This window comes from Alosa pseudoharengus, unplaced genomic scaffold, assembly GCF_046254945.1.
Source record: "Alosa pseudoharengus isolate Yale_2024_CS ecotype anadromous, Long Island Sound unplaced genomic scaffold, YU_APseudo_1.1 YU_APseudo_1.1_scf_24, whole genome shotgun sequence".
NCBI classification, from domain to species: domain Eukaryota; kingdom Metazoa; phylum Chordata; class Actinopteri; order Clupeiformes; family Clupeidae; genus Alosa; species Alosa pseudoharengus.
The window spans coordinates 23,940,624-23,968,123 of NW_027468689.1; the positions used below are offsets into that span (position 1 = coordinate 23,940,624).

The window sequence follows — 27,500 nt, forward strand, 5'->3', positions numbered from 1 at the left end:
ACACTCAATCTCTCTTTCACACACACACACACACACACACACACACACACACACACACACACAGGTGCACTCTCCCTGCTGGGTGAAAGCATGTCCAGCTAAACTGAGAGAATGAGAATATGCAACAAACACACATAAACAAACCACTCGTATACATACAGTAGACAACCAAACCATCCACACCCACTTATCCCTCCCATGCAAATATAAAATAAACACATGTAGACACACACACACACACACACACACCACCATAGACCGACATTGGCCTTGTGCACTCCCATTCATAGGTTTTATTAGGTTAATTTCCACAGGTCTACTAATCAAACACCATGCAGTCTGCATTCATAATCTAGGTGCTTGATTGTATATACCTGTGGAAAGGGACCTGATGAAACCCATTAATATGAGCTTCTCTGCCCCACTGGGTTTGAGGGTAAGGTGTCCCATGCAAATGCATGTATGCAAATAACCATTAAAATGTAAAGACACACACACACACACACACACACACACACACAGACAAACAAATGCTTTGTCTTGCACAGACCCAGGAAAAAAAGTCGCTCTAGAGCAAACCATCTCGCAAGCTTTAGAGCAAACCAACTGTGCTCACACACACACAAACACACACACAGTCATGCACACATACAGTACAGTCACACACAGTCTTTTTTTGTTCTGTTATCCTGGCCTGAATTAGGGAGGAAGGGAGAGGAGAGAAGAGAGAAGAGGAGAGAGTAGGAGGAGTGCAGAGAAAAGGAGAGGAGAGGAGTGCAGAGGAGAGGAGTGCAGCGGAGAAGAGGAAAGGAGAGCAGTGCAGAGGAAAGGAGAGGAGGATAGGAGTGCAGCGGAAAGGAGAGGAGTGCAGAGGAGAGGAGTGCAGAGGAGAGGAGGAGAGGAGTGCAGAGGAAAGGAGAGGAGGATAGGAGTGCAGCGGAAAGGAGAGGAGTGCAGAGAAGAGGAGAGGAGGAGAGGAGTGCTGTAAACATTGCTGGAGATTAGTTCCAACTGTGGGAGTTGTGTGAGCCTTCTGGACACAATAACACAAGCAGATGTGAACTAATTCCACCGGAGGGACAACAAACGCTCACATTCATATTCTCCTCTCACTGCTCTTTATCATTTCCCCACTCGTCCGTCTTTATGCTCTCTCTGCTGCTCTTCAGCCTGTATCTCTCCATCTCTCTGTTCCCTCTCTTCTTCCTCCTTTTACTCACTCCATAGTTCTGCTACTCTATCTCTCCATCTTTGTCTCTGTGTCTCTCTCTCTCTCTCTCTCTTCCTCTCTCCAGCACTCCTTCTCAAGGTCCACATCATGGTTTAATAAAGGGGATTTAAATTCTTCAGTTTCTCTCTCTCCCTCTTCTCTCCCCCCCTCTCTCCCTCTTCTTACTCTCTCTCTCTCTCTCTCTTTCTCTCTCTCTCTCTCTTGCCTCTTTCCCTCCTTTCTCTTGTTCAGTTGAATTCAGATAACTTTATTAGGATGACTGTGTCCATGCTGTGCTGCCATCAACTAGAATAATAATATGATCATAAAAAATATCATAAAAAACTGGATAACAAAATTACTGTCTTAATACATCTTTCTGTCCCTCTCTGTTTCTCTGTCAAACACACTCACACACTCCCTCCCTCCCTTTCTCTCTGTCTCTCTTTCTCTCCCACACACTCCTTTTCTCTCTCTCTCTCTCTCTCTCTCTCTCTCTCTCTCTCTGGTGAATTTCTTCTTGGGGTCGGCTAAGTTGGCTGTCTGGAAGACCAGGAAAAGTAGGGTGTTAGGGATCAGTCGATTCGGTGGAGGTTCTTAAGGGGATGGTGGCTGGTCGGTTAAAAATTGAGTTCTCTTATTATAGCCTGGTTAAGGACATTGAGGGGTTTCTGGATGTGTATGGGGTTGGGGGTGTTGTGTGAGGGTGTGTGTGTGTGTGTGTGTGTGTGGGGGGGGGGTGATCAGGTGCTTTTTAACATATAATGTATTGGGATTTTTATGTGTGAATGTATTTATGTATGTTTTTATTGTGTTGAGCTTTGTATGAGCTTTGTATGATGAGCTTTGACTTTATTTCATGGGTTGAGGAATGATCCAATAAATGGCGGTTGAAACCTCTGTCTCTCTCTCTCTCTCTCTCTCTCTCTCTCTCTCTCCCTCCCTCCCTCTCTCTCTCTCTCAGGATCATGAAGAGGGTGATGGGGAACAAGTCCAGCTGCCCCACCCAGGGTGATAAGGTGGTGGAGCTCATCTACATTGACATCGTGGGACTGACTCAGTTCAAGAAGACCCTGGGGCCCTCCTGGGTGCACTACCAGTGAGTACCTCCTAGAACCAACGTTCTCCAAGACAGAGAACATTTCCTCACGTGCCACGCTAGTATGCCACCTGAAAGAACCCCCTCTGTCACACCTCACAAGCTCCTCATTTACCCAGCTTAGAACACAACTTTTTCATAAAACATGTTCTAGTGTTCTAAGACACATATTATTCCACATTCCACTAGTATACTCCCTGAAATAACCCCTCTGTCACACTTCACATGTTGCTCATTTACCCATCTTAGAACACAACTTTTTCATAAAACATGTTCTAGTGTTCTAAGACACATGTTATTCCACATTCCACTAGTATACTCCCTGAAATAACCCCTCTGTCACACTTCACATGTTGCTCATTTGCTTAGATCTACTGTATCTAGATCTTACATCTTAGAATCCAACTCTTCATTTCACATGAAATGTTCTACATGGCACATGTTCTCTCACATTCTACTGGGGCATACCTATTGTGTCCTGTTCAGTCACATGATCTACATGTTCTTTGTGTTCCTATCACACAAGCACTCCTCTCACATAAATGTTCTACAAAACACATGTTCTCTCACATTCTAAACTGGTGTACCACCTGAAAAAAACGTTTTGTCATGTTTTGTAGTAGTAAGGTCTACACTGGCCTATCTTCTGAAGAATGCCTTGCCCTCACGTTCCCCACGTTCTACACGTTAAATCTGTCCTAGAACAAGTCCCAGTGGCCTCGTCTCCCATTTGGAGGTCATGTGTCTTTGTCTGAGTGCTTTTGCTGTTCCCAGCATTTCTATTGTGGTGCATTTCCTCCGGAATCCCAGTCAGAATTCCCAGATTCCCTAAGTGGTGGTGTTGTTTCTCGCTCAGAGGTGCAGGTCCGGTAACTGCAGATGAATGTGCAGTTAGACCTCGCTTTGTCAGTACCTCCTTCCTCTTACTCACACACACACACACACTCTCAGTGACACTTTGCTTTGTCAAAATCACTCCTTCCTCTTACTCACACACACACACACACACACACACACACACACTCAGTTACACTTTGCTTTGTCAGAATCACTACTTCCTCGTACTCACACACACACACACACACACTCAGTTACACTTTGCTTTGTCAGAATCACTACTTCCTCGTACTCACACACACACACTCATATTCATATACACACACCTCTCAGATCATGTACAAGAAAGCACAAGAGCCATTGGTCACATTCAGAATCACTGAATGTTTACTCTCTCTCTCTCTCTCTCTCTCTCTCTCTCGCACATGCACACACACACACATACCAGACACACACACACATATCCAGCCTCTCTCTTGCCTGATCCTTCTGCCCATTGCTCAGCTCTTACTAACGCAGAGCAGCCCTTGTAGCAGTGTCTATTTTTCCCCCAGATCTGTTTTTTCTACACAGCCTGTACCCTTCTACCTATTACACACACACTCACACATTTTAATGCTTTCTACAGTGTCTCTCTCTCTCTATATCTCTCTCTCTCTCTCACACACACACACACACACACACACACACACACACACACACACACACACACAATATCTCTATTGCTGACTCCCTCTCTCTCTCGTTCCTGGTTTCTCTTGCTACAGGGTGTGTGTGCTCAGCATTAGTCAGCATGTCAGGGTTTAATATTGAGGGGAATGAGAATAAGCTAGCTGCATATCAGAGCACATCATATCTCACTCATTCAGCCTACCCAGCTTAGGTCAGAGAGGCAGGTGTGTGTGCGTGTGTGTGCGTGTGCGTGCGTGCGAGCGTGCGTGCGTGCGTGCGTGTGTGTGTGTGTGTGTGCGTGTGCGTGTTTGAGTTCGAGATCATTTATGTGTGTGTTTTGGTTGTTTTAATCCAAGGCTCTTAATGAACCAAAGAGACCATAGTCCTGCCCCCAGAGTCTACATATTTGCACTTTCTCAACCAATTTGTGTCTCTCTGTCCACTCTCCTCCCTCCTCTCTCCTTCTCTTCTTTGTCCTCTCTCCTTTCTTTCTCCTCCCTCCTTCATGTCTCTTCTCTCTCCTCCCTCCTTTCTCTCCTCTCTCTCCTCCCTCCTTTTTCTCTCCTCCCTCCTCCATCTCTCCTCTCTCTCCTCCCTCCTTTCTCTCTCCTCCCTCCTCCTCCCTTCCCTTTCTCTGGCGCTTGCTCTCCTCACTCGTCTCTCCCTCCTCTCTCCTCCCTTGCCCTCCGTCTTTTCTCACTCTCTCCTCCCTTCCTTTCCCCTCTCTCTCTCCTCCTCTCCCTTCCCCTCTCTCTCCTCCTCTGTCTCTTCAAGGAAGAGATTGTTCCCTTTTACCCGCAGACGACCTCAGGCGGCGTATTGCCTTTCTCATTGTGAGGGCCTGTGTAACAACAGACCCTCTTTTGTGAAAGTGTCCCCTCTGTTCCCAAACTTCAGCTGTCACAAGATGAGAAGGAGGGAGGGAGAAAGAGAGAGGAGAAAACAAAGAGAAAGAGAAAGGGACAGAGAGAAAGAGAAAGAGGGGGGAGAGAGAAAGGGAGAGGGAGAGGTCCCTGCCAGGCTGCCAGAGCTAGTTTTTGTCTTAATTATCTTCTCTTAATACTGGTTGAGTTTCTCTTAAAATGCTAATTCGACTGGAACATTGTGTGTGTGTGTGTGTGTGTGTGTGTGTGTGTGTGTGTGTGTGTGTGTGTGTGTGTGTGTGTGTGTGTGTGTGTGTGTGTGTGTGTGTGTGTGTGTGTGTGTGTGTGTGTGTGTGTGTGTGTGTGTGTGTGTGTGTGTAAGAGAGATGGAGAAAGAGGAGGAGGGAAGGGGGGAAAGAGAGAGTCAGAGGAAAACAGACAGAGTTGAAAGAGAGGGATGGAGAGAGATAGTGAGAGGGGTAAGAGAGGAAAAACAGACAGAGAGATGTAGAAAAAAACAGACAGAGAGAAAGATAGGGAGATAGAGAAAGATGGGAAAAACAGAGGAGTGGAATGAGAGGAACAGAGAGAGAGAGAGAGAGCTGCATTGAGAGATATTTGAAGGGTGCTCATGATGAATGCCTTCGTCATTGTGGCGACCTTCCTTCCTCCAGCAGTCGTCCAGATGCAGCAGCACGCGCGCACAGGACGGCTGCAGGGAGAAATAATTGGAGACAACAGGGGTATTATTAGCCTGGCAGAGCCAATCTCACTTATTACAGGCACAACACCAAGCCCCCCTTTCCACTCCTCTCCCTCTCTTCTCCTCTCCACTCCTCCACTCCTCTCCTCCTCTGCTCCTCGTCAGGTGCTCTCATATACCACCTCTCTATCTCTCCTGTCTATATCTCCTCTCCTCTTTGTCTTTTCCTCTCCTCTCTTCTCTACTCTATCCTGTTCTCTCCTCCTCTTCTCCGCTCCTCTCCTCTCCTATCGCATCTCTTTGTCTCCTCTCCTCTCTTCTCTCCTCTCTCCTGTTCTATCCTCCTCTCCTCTCCTCTCCTCTCTTTTTTCCTCTCTCCTGTTCTATCCTCCTCTCCTCTCCTATTGCATCTCCTCTCTTCCCTTCTGTCCTCTCCTCTCCCTTTCTTCTCTCCTCTCTCCTCCCTCTCTTCTTCTCTTCTCCTCTCCTCAGGTGTTCTCATACACTCCCTCTCCCTCTTCTCTCCTCCTCTCACTCTATCTGATTTACTCGTTTTCTCTCCTCCTTTGTGCTCTCTCTATCCTCTCCTCCTTCACTGCCACTATATCTCTGTGTGTTTTTCTCTGACTCTGTTTCTGTCTGTCTGTCTCTGTCTCTCTCTGAGTCTCACTCTTTCAGACATCTACACACCCACACTCCGCATCACCTGTAGCCTTTACCCATAATCCCCCTCTGGAGACCTGAGCTCCGTAGTGACCAGCATAAGCCTCCGGAACATTCTGCAGCAGACCGAGATGGAGAGATACAGAGATAGAGAGGGAGGAAGAAGGCGGCGGGAGAGCGAAACGGGAGCAAGAGGGATAAAGAGACCAGAGGGATGGAGAGACACAAAGAGATTGAGAAAGAGAGAGAGAGCAAGACTGACTTTTAAACCCCCTTTACTGAACCATTATATGGATCAACAACATCTTAAAAAGCTACAGTGTAGCCTTCAGAGAGAGAGAGAGAGAGAGAGAGAGAGAGAGAGAGAGAGAGAGAGAGAGAGAGATGCAGAGTGATAGATGCAGAGAGAGAGAGATGAAGGGAAGAGTGAGAGTTGGAGAGAGGCAGAGAGAGGTTTGACACTCCTTTATTCAATGTCTGTCTAACTTTCTCACTTGATTACACCAATAAAACACATATTACATAAAAATGAGAGAGAGTGAGAGAGAGAGTATGAGTTGGAGAAAGAAGAAAGGAACAGATGAAGAGAGGGAGAGAGAGAGTGATGACGGGTTGTCATTTAGATGAGGATGAATATGAAGATGAATCCCTCCCTGCTTACACAGTATGTATATTTACACCCCATTAGAGCTTGTGTTGTGTTGCGCTGTGAGTCAGTGCGCTGTGGGCCTGGTGTCCTGGCGCTGGTGTGTGTGTGTGTTGTGTGTGTGTTGTGTGTGCGCGCGCGCGCGCTTGTGTCCTGGCGCTGGTGTGTGTGTGTGTGTGTGTGTGTGTGTGTGTGTGTGTGTGTGTTGTGTGTGCGCGCGCTTGTGTCCTGGCGTTGGTGCGCTGTGAGTGTGTGTGTGTGTGTTGTGTGTGCGCTGTGTGTGCGCGCGCTTGTGTCCTGGCGCTGGTGTGTGTGTGTGTGTGTGTTGTGTGTGCGCGCGCTTGTGTCCTGGCGTTGGTGTGTGTGCGTGTGTGTGTGTGTGTGTGTGTGTGTGTGTGCGCCCGCGCTTGTGTCCTGGCGCTGGTGTGTGTGTGTGTGTGTGTGTGTGTGCGTGCGTGCGCTTGTGTCCTGGCGCTGTGAGTGTGTGTGTGTGTGTGTGTGTGTGTGTGTGTCCTGGCGCTGGTGCTCTGAAGTGACGGCTGATTTATGACAGCGCTGCATCTGGCCCTAGTGAGCTCCACACACAGACAATCATAATCATATTCTCACACACTCCCAGTAATCAAAAGCACACACACACACACATGCGCTCACATGATACACACACGCATGCATGCTCAAACACACACACACACACACACACACACACACACACACCCCTCGAGCTATAATTTTCCTCTCCTCTTGACTGAAGAGTTGTCCCTGCAGAGAGAGATAGTGTGTGTGTGTGTGTGTGTGAGAAAGAGAAAGAGGAGTCCCTGTGGTCTCGGTGAAGGAGACGCCATCTGCAGAGTATCTGCTGCTGCTCTGGTCGCCAGGCGTGTGCCTATCCCTTCCAGCCCTTCATAAACACCATTCATCCTCATTAACACACCTCTTTATTACACACACACGCGCGCACAGGGCTCATACACACACATACACACTCCCTGATACTCACACACATTCTCATATACACATTCACACACTCAAATGCACACTCAAAAACACATGCACAAGCACTTACACACACACACACACACACACACACACACACACACACACACACACACACACACTCACACTCACGCACACTCAAGCTCACAAACAAACACTCACCAGAGGACTCTGTTAAAGTTCTGTGCACACAATGTCTTCTCCAAAAGGAAGTGTAATATGTGGGTGGCTCGATGGTGTTTTATGCCCCCAACGTCGTCTTCCAGGCAGCGCTGCCACCGCTGACTTAAAGGCACCTAATCCTAAACCTAACCCCAACCCCAACCCTAACCTTAACCCATGCCTAACCCTAGTGCCTTCCAGGCAGCGCTGCCTTGAAGACAACGTTGGGGGCATAAAATACCAAGAAACATGTGGGCCTAGGAGGCATTGGGAGGCATTTCCCCTTCCCAGTACCGCAGGTGCATGGAAAAACATTGCACAATCATAAGTTTAGATAATGCTAAAAATATGGTACGTCTCCCACTCTGTCATACTCATATCTAAAAAAAAAAAAGATCCAGCCTACAAGAATACGGGTGTGTCTGCCAAATATCTGATCAGTCCCAATTAAAGAGAGCGGCCTCACTCAAGCTCTGCCCTTTGTGTTTACTGTACTAGGTCCAGTGGAGCCTCAGGCGTGTGCTGGTACTGTACATGCTGTTCCCAAATTCTAACAAAAGTGTGTGTCTGTGTGTGTCTGTGTGTGTGTGTGTGTGTGTTCCAGGTGCATGCTGCGAGTGTTGGACTCCTTCGGCACAGAGCCTGAGTTTAACCACGCCCACTACGCCCAGTCGAAGGGACACAAGACGCCCTGGGGCAAGTGGAACCTCAACCCGCAGCAGTTCAACACCATGTTCCGTAAGTCCACCCCTTCGCGCTGATGCATTCTGGGCCGGGTCGGGCTGGGCTGGGTGGGGTGTCACTGGCACCATGAGATGGGAAACGAGATCAGCACCAGCCTGAGGGGTGTGTTGGAGGGAGGAGACAGGATCCCTTCTCTGGGTTTAACCTTTCTGATTTGGACCTCCATCTCACACACACTCTCACACGTACACACACACACACACACACACACACACACACACTTCTCTCTCTTCACACACACTTACATACAAATCTTGCCATACTATGTCTACCTTGTTCTCTCTTTGTAACACACACACATACACACACTGTCATACTCTCTCTCTCTCTCACACACACACACACACACACACACACACACACACACACACACACACACACAACACACACACGCTGTCCCAGCCTCAAACACACAGCGTCTCAGTTTCGGGGGCCAGGGCAGGCACAGCCAGGCTTAGGGTTCTGAATGGGGCGCTTTGTGTTCTAATAGACGCTGGCATTCTCCAAACTCATGAGGGGGTCATGCTCTGCTGCCGAGTGAGGGGTGGGTGGGTGCGGGGCGGGTGGACTGGGGTGAGGGGGGGGGGGGGGGCGGCCATCGCTCAAGTGACACAGCTATTTTCCAGGGTTGGGGTGTCTGCAGTGGTCAGTCAAAGTCTGTTGTGTTTAAATCACAAGGAAGGAGTAGGATCACCAAACTTCTGTGTCTGTGTCTGTGTGCGCATGTGCGACAGATTACACGCACGCATATAAATGACTGCTTCTATTGAATTGTATTTCAGGCACCTGTGTGTGCATGTGTATGTGTGTGTGCGTGTGTGACAGCTTCCATTGAAACTCTGTTTCAGACACCTGTGTGTGTATGCGTGTGTGTGTGTGTGTGTGTGCATGTGTGTGACGGTCTTCATTGAAGCTCTGTTTCCCCTCCTCTCCTGTCCACTCTCTGTATGGTCTCAAGGCAAGGACACCATATCTCTTAATTGCACCCGTGTGAATGAGACTAGTTCAATGGAGTGGACTAAATATTTCACCATGTTGTGCTTGTAGCGTAGCCAACTCTGCCTCATCCGCCGGCCGATGGAATGAAGGACATTAACAACACACTAGGCACCAGTATGTGTGTGCGTTTGTGTGTGTTTGTGTGTGTGTTTGTGTGTGTTTGTGCGTGTGTGTGTGTGTGTGTGTGTGTGTGTGTTTTTATATCTCTGTGTGTCTGTGTGTGTGTGTGTGTGTGTGTGTGTGTGTGTGTGTTTGCGTGTGCGCGTTTGCGTGTATGCATGTTTGTGGTGTGTGTGTGTGTGTGTGTGTGCTTTTGTGTTTGCGTGTATGCATGTGTGTGGTGTGGGTGAACGTGCACTTGCTTGTGTGTGTGTGTGTGTGTGTGTGTGTGTGTGTGTGTGTGTGTGTGTGTGTGTGTGTGTGTGTGTGTGTGTGTGTGTGTGTGTGTGTGTGTGTGTGTGTGTGTGTGTGTGTGTGTGTGTGTGTGTGTGTGTGTGTGTGTGTGTGTGTGTGTGTGTGTGTGTGTGTGTGTGTGCGTGCGTGCGTGTGTGTGTGGGGCAGGGTGTGGAATTGATCGGAGGCGAGCGGTGGGTTGTGCTCAGTGCCCCATGCACACTTCTGCGGTCAGGCATAAATCTCCATAAGGGAAGAGCCCTGTCAGGCCAGAGGAAGCGAGCGTAGAGAGACACACTCAGCTCCAAGTGATCCATTCGTAGTCCGATCCAACAACAGCAGCAGCAGCAGTAGCTGTGTTCAAGCACTTCCCTTTATTTCACAACAGGGCTGTTTGTTTACTTTCTCCCTAACACGGGGGATCTGTTTACATGTTCCACACTTGTTGTTGACGTAGACAGAAAGTCAAGTGAGGTTTTATGGCCCTATTGTAAGTTCCAGATAAATATATATAATACTTGAATTTGATTATGCTATTTGTGCTTGTTGTTTTCTGTATTGAAGGACAAAGTAAGTAAGCAAGCACAGCAGAGGTTGCCTCAAGGTTTTGGTTTGACGTAAGTCTAAGAACCTATCTGTCGTCATTGTTTTTCTTTAGCGAGGTCATCTTTCGTGAGTGACGGTCGCCACCCAGGCGTGTAAAGCTGCGGGCTTTGATGTCTTTTGTGTGTGTCCCTTCCCACGTGTATCGGGTGCGAGAGGAGTGATGGGGACAGGGCGACGCCCGCAGGTCGGGGACGCCGATATCTGGGTCGGGAGGATCAGGTCCGGCCATCCCTCCTCAGGTGGTCCAGTGGAGCATTATGGAGTTTCACTCTCACATATTTCTGGAGGCCCAGAACTGAACAAGGTCTTTGTCCTTCTAGGTTTCACTACCCTGATACCACCCCCCCCCCCCCCCACACCACACACACACACACACATCTATTAGTTCTATTTTTACCTCTGATACCTCCATTCCACCCCTCCCCCTCTGTTGTTTTCAGTCATACTTTCTTCGGATAGTCCCCTATAGCCTGTCTACAGATGCCCAGTTTGTAAACAAACTGTTTCTAACATCTGTGGCCAAGTTAACTGTACTTTATGGTAAAGGTTAGAGGGTGTGGTGTTGGGTTTGTGGTCATACTGGGTGATGATGATCAGTGAAAATTTAAAGACTGAACTTGAATTTCAACAAATCGTTTGGACTGTCCAAGTAAACTGTTGCCCTGTGTCTCTCTCCGTCCGCCCGCTAGCTTGGCCTGGGAACTCCAGAGTGTTGTAAATAACATGAAAACAACCATAACAAAAGCCTCTGTTGTTAAATTAGTAGACTACAACATATGTCAACATATGTCCTCCAGCAGTGTAAAAACAAGATGGTTAAGATTTCACTGGTGTCCTGTGCACAAGCCAAGCTACTGATAATAATGCTTTTGACAGTGCGTTCTTAAAATAGTTTGCCCTTTGAAATGGTGTTGAGTTTGTGTTTGGTGTGACACTGAACTTAAAGACAACCTTTGCAAAACTTTGCTCTTCCTTAAATAAACTTGCCAGATAAGCAACTTGGACTGACCCCTATATTTGTTTATACAGTGTCTCAACAGTGTTTTTTCTGTGAATGTGTGTGCTTGTGATGTATGTGAATTATTACTGCAACACTGCAATTTCCTCCTTGGGATTAATGAAGTAGCTATCTCTATCTATCTATCTATCTATCTATCTATCTATCTATCTATCTATGTAATACTGCTGACCGATCAAAGTGTTCATATGTCCACAGATACTGTAGACGTAATGGAAAAGTGTTGCACAGAAGTCATTCAATGTGCTTTAAATAAACAAAAGCAAACAGTAATAGCAAATAAAAGCATAGAAGGGCAATAGTCAAAGAATAGTTTAAAAAGAAAGATTATAATAAAAAAAAGAAAACATAAAACACACAAGGTAAAATCAATTAAAAATAATTAAAAAGACAAAATAAAAGACACAAGGTACGATAATTTAAAGACAGATTCAGAATGTGTAACTCAGAACACAGTGACCAGTACAACAGGAGCAACAGGTTGCAGTGCAGTTAGTAGAAGGCATCTAAGAACTGGTCTTAAAACTGGCTACAGTTGGGTCCAGTTGGATACAGTTTTGATGTCATCCGAAAGTTGGTTCCAGAGCTGAGCCGCATAGCAGCTTAAACCTGCTTCACCATGTTAAGTTCTAACAGCAGGTTTTACTAACAGGTTTTTCACCTGAGACCTGAGAGGATGAGAAGGTGTGTACTGCTGAAGCATGTCTGACAGGTATTTAGGTCCGGCTCCATTTACTGAAGAATTGGAGTAATGTGGTCAGTTATTTTTTAGTTTTCGTGAGAAACCTAGCTGCTGCATTGTGTATCACCTGAAGCTGGTTGGTAGTCTTTTTAGGAAGGCCTTTGAAAAGCCCATTGCAGTAATCAACCCTGCTGGAGATGAATGAGTTTTTCTGAATCATGTTTTGACAGCCCTCTCTCTAAGTTTGGCAATGTTTGAGGTGGTAAAAGCTGATTTAGTTATTGCTTTCATGTGGCTGTTGAAATTTAGATCACTGTCAATTAATACACCAAGATTTTTAAAAGTATCCTTTGCTTTGACCCCTTTTGTGTCAAGGAGTGTGGCAACCCCAAGTCTTTCCTCCTTTGTACCAAATATATATTTTTTTCTTTGTTCAGCTGAAGAGAATTCTGAGACATCCACTCGTTGATTTGGTCTGTCTGTCTGTTGATGGTCTTGGGCTATACTAGTGAAAAGCTGCAAGGCTACTGGCAGCAGTCTCTGCATTCTTGCAGGGAATATACAATAATTTGCTTGGGTGGGGATGGTGATGGGTATTCAGGTGATCCTGGGGAGTATTATTGGGTGATGGGGTGTGGGTGGTGATGGGAAATCAAGGAGGTTGGGGTTGACTTGTCTCTTTTTTTAAGCTTGTGCAGTTGATGCCATCAACTTGTTCCATCTGTATGACTGCTGAGCACTTATCAGAGGGTCGGCTCAAGGTTGGCAGAAAAAATGTCAGGTGCAGGAGAGAGAGGCGAGAGTTAATGATCTTGGCCCCAGTCCAACTCAGTTCTGTGCTATTTGGTCTGAAATATTCCCTGCTGTTCTTTGTAAATGTCATTTGCTCCAACATGCACAATGATGCGTTTGATGGTTGCATATTTTGACACTATTTCTGGAAGTTTGTTTTTTGTGTCAGACACTGAAGCATTTGGGAGACCGCATATAATCATCCTTTTTCTTTCCCCATTTAAATGTCTCACAGCATAGTCGCCTAGAACAAGGGTGGTGGGATTAACAGGTGCCGGGTGCTGCTTCTTGTCTGTGCTCATCTTTCTAGTTGTGGCTTGATCGCTGCCTGCTTTGGGTCCGTTCCCTGGGAAATTCCTCTCTTACGTCCTGTCGGGATTCAAATCTGTTCCATAGTTTTAGGGGCTGTGGGTTTCCCTTAGGACCGCAAGCTCTGTAGTAGTTAGCTGATCTGTCTGTATTTCTGATACAAGGCCTGGAGTTAACATCTGATCTGTTTTATTGGTGTTGCGTTAATTACAGTTCTTGTATGTTGTATGTTGTTTTTTTTATCCGGCACCTTGCCTGTGCCAGGGCTCTGCACTCACATCTGCCTGTATTAGCGTGTGCTCATCCTCCCGACTCCAGGCATGCTGTGGAGACATGGTGAAGCTCGGTGCTGATAAAGCCGTTGACCCTGCGTAGCTGCACAGATCCCCTTGCCGCTGTACAGGAGCAATGAAAGGGCTCATTGTGCAGCTCGTAGCTTTTGTCTGCCGTGCCTTTCAGTGTTGGCACGCGTGCCCGCACCAAGGGCCCTTCCCCTGGCCCTGTGCCCAGCCCTCCCGCTACGCTCTGCCCCGCTGCGCTGGGCTCTGCCACGTCCTGCCAGGGCCCTTGTGGACCCTTAAAAAGTTCTAAAACTTCCCAAAATGTAGTTTTTGACATTAAAGGTCTAGTGCTGTCTTAAAAATGTCTGGAATTGCAGGAGGACAGGCCTTCATTTTGACCTGCAGTAGAACAGATTTCTTGTGCGCAGATGCCTTGTCCACTCTCCCCACCTGCTGTGTCACACTAGTATTAGTACTACCAGGCAGCATCGCTTGTGCTTTGGGGGGTTTGTGGTTTAACAGTGGAATGTTGAGAATAGACTGTGACACGACAACATGCTCAGACAACGTTCGCATGCACTAAACATCGGCATAAGGCGGAGATCACATTGGCCAGCGGCAAGCGGCAGCAGCAAGCTTAATGCAACGCTCAGACCATAATAAGTTCTATCTCGTTCCTAAGTAACACAAACGGGTAGCCTAAACGGACAATTGAATTACGCTAGCACTGCCACCGTTCCGCTGCCGAACCATAGAGAACAATAGGAAACCTGCCGCTTGTGACAGTGAACACACACACACACACACACACACACACACACACACACACACACACACACACACACACACACACACACACACACACACACACACACACACTGCCCTCTCTCTTTCTGCCTACTACTGCACAGTAGATAACACTGCAGAGTTTGCCAGTGATCACAGTCAAGTCCAGTCAAGTCAACTTTATTTATATAGCGCATTTCATACACAGAGGTCATTGAATATGCTTTACATAAACAAAAGCAAACAGTAATAGCAAATAAAAGCATAGAAGGGCAATAGTCAAAGAATAGTTTAAAAAGTAAAGATCATAATAAAAAAGAGAACACAAAGTAAAATCATTTAAAAAAAATAAAGAATTAAAAAGACAAAATAAGACACAAGGTAGAATAATTTAAAGACAGATTCATAATTTGTAACTCAGAACACAGTACAACAGGAGCAACAGGTTGCAGTGCTCCAGAAAACAAACAAGGAAATGTGATAAGATAATAGAACATAGAAGATAGAATCTTTTTTGTCATTGCACATCAGGTATACACTGAGATTGCAGTGCTTCTTCTTGCCAGTGCATAATAAATATAAAAAAAGACAACAGTAAAACAGACCGTCGCATAGATAACGGTTTCCCAGAAGTATGACTTGAAAACACCCCTCCCCTCGCCTCGCCTTTCAAGTTTAATTAAAGGGAATGCTGAAATGGCAGCTGCATTACTGTCATTGCCTGATGTCATTTAATTAAAAAAAAAAGTAATTTTCAAGATGTTTTCTAGAACTGTGCGTTGCCCTTGGCATGTTAGTGTACTGTACATGTCAGAGTGAACATTCGATCGCTCTCCCACTCCACTTGCTTGCAGTAAGATGTTGTTAAATGCAAAGTCAAAAAGACTCCCATAGGAGCTTATTGTATAAGTATAAGTATATATACTCTTTTGATCCTGTGAGGGAAATTTGGTCTCTGCATTTATCCCAATCCGTGAATTAGTGAAACACACTCAGCACACAGTGAACACACACTAATCCCGGCGCAGTGAGCTGCCTTCAACAACAGCGGCGCTCAGGGAGCAGTGAGGGGTTAGGTGCCTTGCTCAAGGGCAATTCAGTTGTGCCTACTGGTCGGGGTTCGAACCGGCAACCCTCCTGTTACAAGTCCGAAGCGCTAACCAGTAGGCCACGGTTGCCCTAAACAGCCATGTATGTAGCCATGAGAGTGCATCTGTTTTGCATGTTGGTTTTATGTAGCCATGAGAGTGCATCTGTTTTGCATGTTGGTTGTATGTAGCCATGAGAGTGCATCTGTTTTGCATGTTGGTTGCCAGTTTGAGCTTCCACCCTTCATCCTTTGCCTCGTCTGTCCTCTAATTCGGGGCTGTAAAATGCAAACTAAAAAGGTCAATGCATTACCACAGAACTTTATTGTATGGTGCCGTTATATCATCATGGAGGAATGGGTAAACAACGATGTTTTCTCATTGCAAGGTCTTGTGTGATTTTGAAGTTGGTAGTCTGAAAAAACTGTTTATATGTATTGCCTGTTTTTTTATTTTATTTATTATGCCCAGTGCTGGCAGATACACTATTTTTGGATTATAATTTCAAAGGTTTGTTTATACTCCAGCCATAATTTTGCATTCAGCATTTACAACATTCAAAGAAACACAGGAATGGAAAAAGAGTGTAAAAAAAAAAGAACATCTGTTTCGCTCGCCCACTGATCTCCATATTATGGTGATTGCATGTGGTAAATTCATCCCTGATCAATAATTCATGTGGATAGGCGCATCTGATTAGGATGGGTTCGGCCGTGATGAAAGCTGGTTCCTGTTTATGAGTGGGCAGCGCTGCTGGAGCATGATAGGAAGGGTGGAGATGTTGTGTGAAACGCATGAGGATCAGCATCGGATGGAAAAAGATTCGCAACCGTCGCTAACTACAGCTTAGAGTTAGACGCACCACATATACTTTTACTTTATATTTTACTTTATAGTCTCAGCAAAGGACACAAAGAGAAAGAGAAAAGAGAAAGCACTCTGTTATTACCATTGGGTAATGGGTATATGCGCAAAATATGCACAAAACAGATGTGCCACCTTGCAGTTGGGGCCATCTGAGTCACACGCATTCCCTCACACTAACAGTGGAAGATACGATGAGAGGGAAGTGATCAGCAGGCAGGCAGGCAGGCAGGCAGACAGGCAGACAGAGTTATCCAGGCCAGCGCTACTAGAGCCAGTGTACTGCCAGTCATTCTGGCTCAGCTGAATGGAAAACACTACAGGGTGTTCTGCCTGTTGAAGTCTTGCTTGTGTCCGTATAGGAACTTCACTACCATCATGTATAGTAACTGCTTTAATGGTTCAAGGTGTGTGCATTTGTGCACAGACCCAAATGGTACTATAGAGCTCTTAAAACAAGCTTTATTCATAGCTCCAGGTTTAAAGCAAATTAATCAAGTTCAGATATTATTGTTCTTTTAGTTTTATTATTTGCAGATGTTGTTGTTTAATGTTTAGTTTCGCCTTTCATCTAATAAAAGTATGTTTTTCTGCTTAGGGTCCCACATGCTTTTGGTTGCCCAGTAACACGAACTGTTTTTTTTTTTAACCTGATAAATGATTGACCTTCAGTCCCAGTGGCCAAGTCGCATGTCTACTAGACTCCGACTCCGACGTGGCAGAACGTCGAAACGTTAGTCCATTATGTTGGCACATTAAAATAAAATCTGAAGTTTAAACATCTGTGTTGCTCCGGTAAACTCCTCTCTCTTGCATGTCTGACCAGCATTTGTGTGGCAAAGCAGAATGAATAGTTCCAGGTTTAAAAAAAAATAACCTTAAGTTCAGATATTATTGTTCTTTTAGTTTTACTCTCACCAACTACCTAACGGCTTTTGGGGTCACCAGGCAGTGAGTGAAACGTTTCTTCTCAGCCTCTAGTACAGCCAGATGGAGGAATCACTGGTGGTTGTTTTTTTATTCATTCGGGGATGTTTGTTATTCTCCCGCTTCCAGCATAATGTTTTCCACAGCTCTCCTCTTCAGGGTTCAGACCGCTCTCTCTCTCTCTCTCTCTCTCTCTCTCTCTCTCTCTCTCTCATAATGAGTCACGGTATGAAGTAAGGCCACCTCATTTTGCCAAAATAACTCAAGGGCGTAAACTTGGTGTTGAATAGTAACATGCTGATACACCAATGACTGGTTCTGGCACAGTGAGGATGAGCGATCCTTGTTGTTTTGGTGTGGAACGATAGAAATTTGGCAGCTTATTGTACTGGTCTTGGCCCAGCTGAGTACTCAAGCTCAAAACCGCTAATTTGGTGCTGTCGGCAGGACTCTCACTACGCCTGACGTGGCGGCGCGCACCTGCAGAGAGAGCCTTCGTTAACGCCACGTGTGTTAGAATGTCAGTTTGGCGCTGCATCGCCGACACCGAGGGGCTCTCTTCTTGCAACCGCAGAGAGATGCTCTCGGTCCAACCGACCGACTATAAGCAACCCGCCCAAAAACCACAACAAACCACAACAGTTGCTCTTCCCTCTCCAGGAAGAGACTCAGCAGGAGTCCTTTGGCTGCGTACAACTTTCCACTTCCGTCATTGTTTAGCAATAATACTCTGGGTTTGTGTTTGTTATTTAGTTTGTTTATTTTTGATTGTTGTGGTATTGAGAGGTTCCAAGGAAAAAAAGTCAGGTGGAGTTTACCAGCAACACACACAGGCCGGGTGGAATGTTCCACGAGGATGGACACTTCATCTCTCTCCCCTCTGAGAGACCTGTGTGTGTGTGAGTGTGTGTGAGAGAGAGAGAGCTCATGTTCAGCACTCTTGCTGATGAAATGTAAACACAAATAGTGCTGACATGCATGCATACATGCACACATATGCATACCTGTGTGTGTGTGTGTGTGTGTGTGTGTGTGTGCACATCTTTGGGAGAAAACCCTTCTCCCTCTGGAGCTGCTGTGTGTTTGGGCGTTGTTTTGCTACTCCCTTATGGTGGCTGTTGGCGTTTGATTGACAGCTCTCAGCTGTGAGCAGGACATGGCTGCCAACTGCTCAGGAGGACAGCAGTTAGGAGCCACAACGTCAACCTGCCTGGTCCTGTCAAAACCACTTGTGTGTGTGTGTGTGTGTCTGGTCCTGTTGAAATCACATCTGTGTGTGTGTGATTCTGTCAACACCACATCTGTGTGTGTGTGTGTGTGTGAGTGAAAGTATGTGTGTGGGTAGTAATACTTGGGTAGTGTTTGTGTGTGCCATGTATGTGGGAGTAAGTAAGTGTGTGTGTGTGTGTGTGTGTGTTTGCTTTTCATCTGAAGCTGAATGTGCGGACCAGCACATGTCCCATTTCTTCTATTAGGGGCAGGGGGAGGAGAACATACACACACACACACACACACACACACACACACACATGCCATGATGCTGGGCAATCCAGAGAGGATTTTTGTGTTTATATCACATTTTTTGGTTTATTTGGATTAACGTCAGGTTGGGTGATGCACACACACATACTCAAACCAAACAAACCCCCTACCCAATCACACACACATACACACTAACACACATTCGTGCATGTGTATGTGCATACAACACATATTACCGGTATGCACACGCAGTTCCCAACATCCAGTAAGTCCCCTCAACAGGAAATGAGGAAATTGAGCGTCTCCATTTGAGAGTGCTCTCCACTTAGACGGCCCCAACTGCTCCCCTCCAAAGCTAATGATCCTCATGATCATCTTCATGCATCCTCCCTTGTGGGGCGGAGAGAGGAAGCGCTGCAGCAGGCCTGCTTCTCTCCCAGCAGCTGCTTTTCTGCTAGAATGTGCGTGCATGCTTGAGTGTGAGTTAATTGTATTGTATGATGTCCTTTCATTTCCCATCCATCACCAGGGCTCTTGCTCACTACTAACTTCATTGTGTGTGTGTGTGTGTGTGTGTGTGTGTGTGAGTGAGAGAGAGAGAGAGCCCTTAACTCATCCTCTGCCCAGTCGGCCGTCCCCATCGGCCAGCTGCACACATCCCCTTGCACAGCACCGGACGCTCTTTCAATTTACCAGCCCTGCTGCCCCACAAATTGCATTTTGCACGGCCAAACAACCTCCAGCTCCACCACCACCTCCTCTTCCACCTCTTCCTACACCAGGCCTCAGTCCCACCCTCTCCACCTCCTCCTCCACTACCACCATCTCCTCCACCTTTCTCTCTCTCCCTCCTGCTCTCCTCTCTCTCCTCTCTGCTCCTGCATCTCCTCTCCCTGCTCCTGATGCCGCGTCTCCTCTCCCTGCTCCTGATGCCGCGTCTCCTCTCCCTGCTCCTGATGCCGCGTCTCCTGATGGGGGCTGACAGGCTTCCTCTCTATGGCAGGTTCCAGCTGGGAGCAGGAAGTCCGCGCTCTGCAGGGATGGGAGGTGTCACTTTCAGTTGGGCTGAGCACTGATAGAGCTCACACACACACACATACTGTACACACACTCACACAGTGACATACATATTTGTGAGCTTGCTTTTGCTCCTGGTCCCTCCTTAGACACACACAGACACACAAACACACAAACATGGCAGCACTGACAGCAGAACACAGTCTTCCTTCCTTACCCTACACACACACACACACACTGCCCCCATCCCATGCCCGCCTGCACTCACAAATATTAATTCAACCTGACTCCTTCCAGAGCTGCATCACTTTGTGTGTGTGTGTGTGTGTATGTGTGTGTGTGTGCGAGTATGTATAGATATTTGTAGTCTGCAGCTATGCTGCAGAACGTCTGTGTGTCTGTATTTTTCATCACTATTGTATGCATGCCTGTGTTTGTTTGTGTGTACCTGCTTCTGTGTGACTGCTTGTTTATTGTGTTTGTGTTTGTGCTCCAACCTGTGTGTGTGTGTGTGTGTGTGTGTGTGTGTGTGTGTGTGTGTGTGTGTGTGTGTGTGTGTGTGTGTGTGTGTGTGTGTTTATGCACGCTCCCTTAGGAAACAGATTTATCAGGGTTCGGTAGCAGCTGTAGTCCCACAGATCAGTGCTGAAGTGTAAATCACTGCATAAAGAGCACAGCACAGCAGGCTGGACACATCCCACTAGCTCTGTGTGTGTGTGTGTGTGCATACATACATGTGTGTGTGTGTGTGTGTGTGCGTGCATACGTGTGTGTGTGTGTAATACATCTCCTCACACACCTTCCTCTCAACTTACTTCCTTCTCTCCCTCTCCTGCCCTCTCCTCTCCCCACCTCTCTGTTTTTCTCTGCTCTCTTCCTCTGACCTTCTCTCTTTACACACTTTAGCAACATAGCTTTCTTTTCATGCAATATCCTTCTCTCTCTCTTTCTCTTTCTGGATCCCCGCTCTCTACCTCCTTCTCTACACTCTCTTCTAAACTGCTTACCTTTTCTATCTGTCTCTCTTTCTCTCTTCCTCCCTCGCTCTCCTCCCTCTCCACTCCCTCCTTGCTACCTGTATTCCTGTCTTCTTTCCTTCTTCTTTCTATCCTCTCTATCCCTTATTCCTCTCCTTAATTTCTAATGTCTCATTTCCTCTCTCTTTCTCATCTTTCCTCTCTGTCCCCCTCTCCTCCTCTCTCTCTCTCTCTCTCTCTCTCTCTCTCTCTCTCTCTCTCTCTCTCTCTCTCTCTCTCTCTCTCTCTCTCTCTCTCTCTCCCCAACCCCTCTCTGCAGGGCTCTGCAGGGTTTCTCTCTATCTAATGTTTGTGTTTATTTCTGCATCTGAACCTTTTTCTCCCCAAACAGTTGGTCTCTGCTCTCTTATCCTCTCATCCTTAATCTCTCTGGCTGGCCTCCTCCAGCACTGTCCCCTGAGGGGTGGCCAAAATCCTTCCTGAGCCCATGTCCAGATGGCACACACACACACACACACACACACACACACACACACACACACACACACTTGCCAGCACCTCGACTCTGCCCATCTAAACTTGTGGCTCCTAGCCCCCTAGTTCCTTGCATCTGCCCATCTGGACTTTGTATTGCCCTGTCCCATAATTGGATCTGTCCGTCCACTCACATAACTTACAAGTTCCTATAGGTCCTATAGTTCTTCTACTCTGCCCTCATCTGAACTCTTTGGCTCAGAGTACCTTAGTTCCTCTCCGCTGCCTGTCTAAACTTCTAGCCCATAATCAAGCGTCCAAGCAGAGTAACTGCAATTTCCGTTCTTTTAAGTCCACATGGTTTTGTCCATCTTCAACATTCATTTTGAATTTAAATCATTTACACAACCTTTCCAAAAATTCAAGCGGTCCGTTTTAGTCTATTGAAGCGTTGCGTTCGTTCAATATTTTGCCTCAGAGCACTTTTTCTAATGCCGCTCGGACTTTGATGATTGCGGCTGCAGTCGATGCCTGCGGTTTTATTTCCCATGGTTCCTGTCCTCTGTTTGTTAACAAGACTGTGGAGAAGACTGTGAGAGAGATGACCGTGTGAAGTTAACGTCTGCGGCATTCCCTCCTGGGGGAAGTAGTGAAGTTCATTCCTAGACCAGCTTATACCGTAATCTGGTGCTGAGGGAGAGAGCTTTATTTGATTTGGGGTTGGATTGATTTTAAAGCTATTTGGCTGCGTCATTGGAGTGTGTGTGCACGTGTGTGTGTGTGTGTGTGTGTGTGTGTGTGTGTGTGTTCGTGTTGCATGCACATTGTTCCAGGATATATCCACAAAGAAAGTTTTCCTCATCTTTTTTTCCAGTTTTCCACATCATTCACTGAGTGTGTTCATGCACTCATTGCTAGTAACTCCAGGGGCGCTGCTAGGCCTGCAGTGATGCCATTGACGTTACGGCCTTATCTGACTTCAGAGGAGATTACTGAGGTCCAGCAGCAATTGACCCGTTAAATCAAAGGCCCCAAAACACCATTTGATCAAATTGGGCATCTCTATGTAGGGGCATTTGGTGGTACACCCTACGCATGCACTTTTGTAAACCTTGTCTCACACATAATCACCGTCTTGGGCACCAATCAAATGCTGCCTGCATAATTCAACGACTATGCTGTCTTTGTGAAATTAAAAAGTTGTCTTAAGTACCTTTATGTGTGTGTGTGTGTGTGAGTGAGTGTAACCAGTGTGTGTGTGCGTAACTAATGTGTGTGTGCCTCTCTCCATAGCTCACACCCCTGACAACACCTTCCTGGGCTTCGTGGTGGAGCAGCACCTGAATGCCAGCGACATCAGGCACATCAGCGACGTCAAGCGAGAGAACCAGTCTCTGGTCTACGGGAAGGTGGACAACTTCTGGAAGGTACGTCCCTCACCTGAGGCCCTTTCCAAGCATTGACGGGAACTCAATGCTATGGAAGCTATGAGGATAGCCCGATGATAGATAATAGACTACATCTTGGTAGAATATCATGGCACCTAATGCAAAGGGTGCGGTTATGGTTGGTTATTGGTGGTCTGAAGATGGCCATGAGTTCTATTTTCACTTAGTTTCAGCTTGACGGGCAATGGTGCAACTGAAAAGGAGTGCAGCGCTAGTTTAAAACTAGCCCGTTTCAGCGCAAGGTTTAAGAGACACCTTACACCTAAACTAATGCTCAAACTTACACTCAACTGGTGTTCTAGTTGAAATTCCCTGGTACCAGAGATGTGTATGGAGCAGCAAAAGTCAGTCTGCAGAGAGTAAACCAGGGTGAAGTATGGGGCAACATCTGCTGTGACTTGGCTGGGTGTGTCAAACTTGGAGCGAGGAGCTGTGCTTCCCAGTCGGGATGTTAAGCTCATTGTGGATGCATCTGTGTGGGGTGTTCTATTGTTCCTTGTGCTCTCTGAAGCCTTGTGTATTTAAGGAACGGAGCAGGTGCAAGGCTGTCGAGGGGCGCAGGTGAGTGTCAGTGTCCCAGCGAGAGTCACACACACACACACACACACACACACCTCGACCTTCATCTCGAACCATGAGAGGTCTACTCCTCCAACAGATATCTGTAAATAAAGCACCAGGTGTGTGTCGGAGTCCCAGCGAGAGAGTCCACACACACACACACACACACACACACACACACACACACACACACACACACACACACACACACACAAACCCCTCAACCTTCATCCTGAGCTGTGAGCGCTCTACTCTGCCACCAGATATCAGCAGAGGAGCCCCTGGAAGAGCTCGGAGCAAATTAATCTGCTGTGCTGATCCCCAAAGAGCCCAAGTGCAGCGCAGAGCTGGTTCTACTATCATCTTTATTATTATTAATGCCGTGTTTTTGCACTCGCTCCCCGTCACATCTGAAATGCAATGGTGCTCAAAGCTTAGTGTGGGAATTAAATGAGCCTTATTACCAGTGTAGTGGCGGGCCACTCTTAGCTGGGAGGTATTGCTTAGCTTCTTTGACAAGCTATCTGAAAAGGAGAAACTTAAATTGTGCCTTTTACAGGTGGATGAGACAGGATTCAAGCAGGTAGGGAAACAGGGCAAGGCAGGCAGCAGGCAGGTAAGTAGGTTGGTAGTAGCAGACAAAGGATGGACAAAGGAAGGATCCAACAAACGCTTGGTTGAAAAATGGCTAGAAGAATGGTGGTTGAAAAAGACACAACTTAAGATCAAAAATAATCTCCAAATAGTGTTCAATAGCGACTCTATAGCGGTCCAATATCAATGTAAAGAACTGTATGCTTAATACGTTCCAACAGCTTCCTTGTTCTTTGTTCTAGGTTTTTTAGGGTCATAGGTGAGTGGCGGCCATCTTTATCTTCAAACCTAAACTGTCAAACTAAAAGTACCTACAAAATAAAGGACCCTAAATGTAACAAAATATACCAGGGCTCCAATAGCACACTAATTTAGATTAACATAACATAAACTCAAAATGGCTCCTACACCCAGAGTCTGACACAGGAGTGTGTGTGTGTGTGTGTGTGTGTGTGTGTGTGTGTGTGTGTGTGTGTGTGTGTGTCTGTACAAGCCTTGTTGTTTCAGTCAGCTCTGGAAGAATGAGCTCCTAAGCGTGGTTTCATTTGAGCAGTGCGGTTTACTGTGTGTGGAGGAATGGGTTCCTCGGCATGGTTTTATTTGAGTGCGTCTGCACTGGGGCTCGGAAGAGGGGGGGGAGGCGGCAGTGCTGCAGCCTCTGTGGAACCCTTTTAGGAAGCGCTCCATTGATTATGCTCAGTGAGTTTGCCTCAGGTGGTCTCCCCACCTATCCACTCCTCTTTCTCTCTCTTCTCTTTTTCTGCCTTTTTCCCCCTCTCTCCATCCTCTCTCTCCTCCCTCTCTTTCTTCATCTCTCTCCTCTATCACTCCCTTCTCTTTCTTCATCTCTCTTCTCTCCCTCTCCCCCCTCTCTCTCTCTCTCTCTCTCTCTCTCTCTCTCTCTCTCTACCTCCCTCCCTCCCTCCCTCCCTCCTCTCTCAGCCCAGCCGTGAAATATCCCCTGGCCTGTTCTCCACGCCACCTCACCCCGGCCAGAAAGCCTCTCTTGCAGCAAAGCATTCGTCCTTGTTCCCCTCTGATAGACACGCACCAATCAGATAAGCATGGCAATGGTGGCAACACCACACAAATGGGCACAGGAGTGCCAAGGCAGCGCTGGCACCAAGGCCAGAAGCACTGAATGCCCGCTCAAGCGCATGCAGATAACACACTCCTACGCACACACACACACGCACACACACTCTCTCTCTCTCTCTCACTCTCTCTCTCTCTCCATTCTGTGCACAACTTCTGCATTCTCGGCACACTTTAGGTGTGAAGTTTCATCACTGCATATTTTCCGTGGTTCGTCACACTCTCGCTTGTTCCATGCAGGTGCAGAGAGATGAGTTGCAGAGTTGAGTCCAGTGCAGAGATGAGTTGGCCTTGCGGCCACGTCAGTACAGGCTAGCAGGTGCTAATGTTAGCATCTCCGTGTCTGTGATGGTATCAGAGGAGTTAGCATAACATTGAAGAACAGTCAGAATAACTACTAGTGCACATAAGCAGGTGCTAATGTTAGCATCTCTGTGTCTGTGATGGTAGCAGAGGAGTTAGCATAGCATTGAAGAACAGTCAGAATAACTACTAGTGCATATAAGCAGGTGCTAATGTTAGCATCTCTGTGTGGTGGTATGAGACGAGTTAGCATAGCATTGAGAACAGTCAAAATAACTACCAGTGCACATTAGCACTTGTTTATTATAGCATCTCTGTGTCTGTGCGTGGTATTCTATGAGTTAGCATAACATTGAAGAACAGTCAGAATTACTACTAGTATCCTTGCAGCCAGCATCTATACCCTCCTTGACAGACGCACTCAATAGAAAAATAAAAACAAACTCTGCCCAGCAGCATGGAGGCACACTCAGATTCCTATTCACTCACATATACACATGCGCACCACACACACACACACACACACATAAAAACATAAGGTACATAGCAGAGACATGGACACACACTTTTGGCTCATTTCCACCAACTGCACGGCTCGGTTTTGTATCACACACACACACACACACACACACATACACATGCACACACACACACACACAGGCATATTCCTTAGCTTTTCAGACACCTCACTGTTTTCATTAATGTCCTATTTTTTTTAATTAAGCTGGCAGGGGGAGTTAAGCTGCTTTTATAGACCGTATATTAGCGTGAGAAGTGTTATTAGGCAAAGACTCCCTGAAAGGTGTCACAGGCCAGACTCCAACGGGATTGGCTCTCACAGCCCCCGCCGAAAACTCACACCAGACCTCCTCCACCCCTCCGTCAACACTCACACACACGCGCCGCATTCCTGGAGAAGGTCGCCGGACGAGGTTATTCGAGGTCACTTCAAAGTGACCGTGATAAAGAGTCATCAGACAGGACGTGGTGTAAAAGTAAAGGCGAAAATGATTGATATTTAGCAGACACTTTTACCCAAAGCAATACTGACTTGCAATGGTGGGTTGATTGATTGATTGATTGAAATTCTTTATTGATGTTAATTGTACAAAGGTCTTATAAAAATCAGTAAATTAAAAAAATGACTTTGTTCATTATAAAAGGATAAACACAATAACCCCACAGGGCTTTTTTCCATTGTGGTCCTTAAAAACCTTACCTTGGGTATCTTGGTTCGGGTACCTAAACCGGGTGAACCGATTGTCAGGCACCAACGTTACTTCTGCTCCGCCATGCCTGCGTATGAAGCGGTTCAAAATGGTACTTTAAGAGAGTGCTGAGTTATCAGGAAGGAAATCCCACTGGGTGAAGGGGTAGGTCAGACCATCCTGTGACTTCACGAGGGGCTATCAATAGTTATCAGAAGGGAAGTTATGGGGGGGTCAGAGGGCAAGTAGACATCTTGTGAGCGGTAGTGATGGTTTTTTTTATTAGGGTAGTGACCGGATAAGGGAAAGAGAAAGTTGAAGTGAGCAGTTGGCTAAATAAAACTAAATAAAATATCCACATAGTGTGCTTAAGGATGATCAAGCATGAGGCGCTTGCAGTGATAGGGCAGGGACTGAGCCTATAGTTCCGTATGCATGGTAAGGTGCTTTATGAGAGTGAGTGTCATGGTGATGGTGCAAATAAGTAAGTGCAACAGTGCAAGAATAAAGTCTAGAGACCAGCATAAAATAAATATGGACATAGAATAATGTAAACAAGTAATATAAAACTATATCAGTGCAAGAATAGGTTGAAGTAATAGGGTTACAGCCATTGGTCAAGTATTTAAACAAACATGGAGAAGGTGTAGAAGCACTTACATTGAAGTACACTACGACATTGCAACATTAAGTACACTACAACATTGCAACATTAAGTACACTTCAATCCAAAAGCACCGCATATGAGCCTACCCAGCAGTCCGTTGGTGTTTTGACCTGGTGAATCAAACAGGGTTATTTATTAGTTTCACTATCAGAGAGAAGTGCTGCCTTCCCTGCAGTAGTAGTATTTCCTCTCTGAAGTATTGTTATGGAAGAACGAGGCGTGAGATCGGACCGCTTGTGGAGAGATCCAGCTGTGGGAGTCTCTCTCTCGTGCCGCACGGCCTGCAGCAGCAACACATCGTAATCTAGATGATGGAGGTTAACGCATGAGAGAG

General features: G+C 46.5%; 1 protein-coding gene across 1 annotated transcript in view; it reads left to right on the top strand.

The window, feature by feature from the left end:
* Positions 1-27,500, top strand: part of mgat5 (alpha-1,6-mannosylglycoprotein 6-beta-N-acetylglucosaminyltransferase) — a 158,738-nt gene that overhangs the window by 88,391 nt on the left and 42,847 nt on the right. The window contains exons 9-11 of the mRNA XM_076303528.1: positions 2,175-2,309; positions 8,456-8,589; positions 22,584-22,717. Coding sequence (XP_076159643.1) covers positions 2,175-2,309; positions 8,456-8,589; positions 22,584-22,717 — 403 coding nt within the window. The remainder of the gene's footprint in view (positions 1-2,174; positions 2,310-8,455; positions 8,590-22,583; positions 22,718-27,500) is intronic.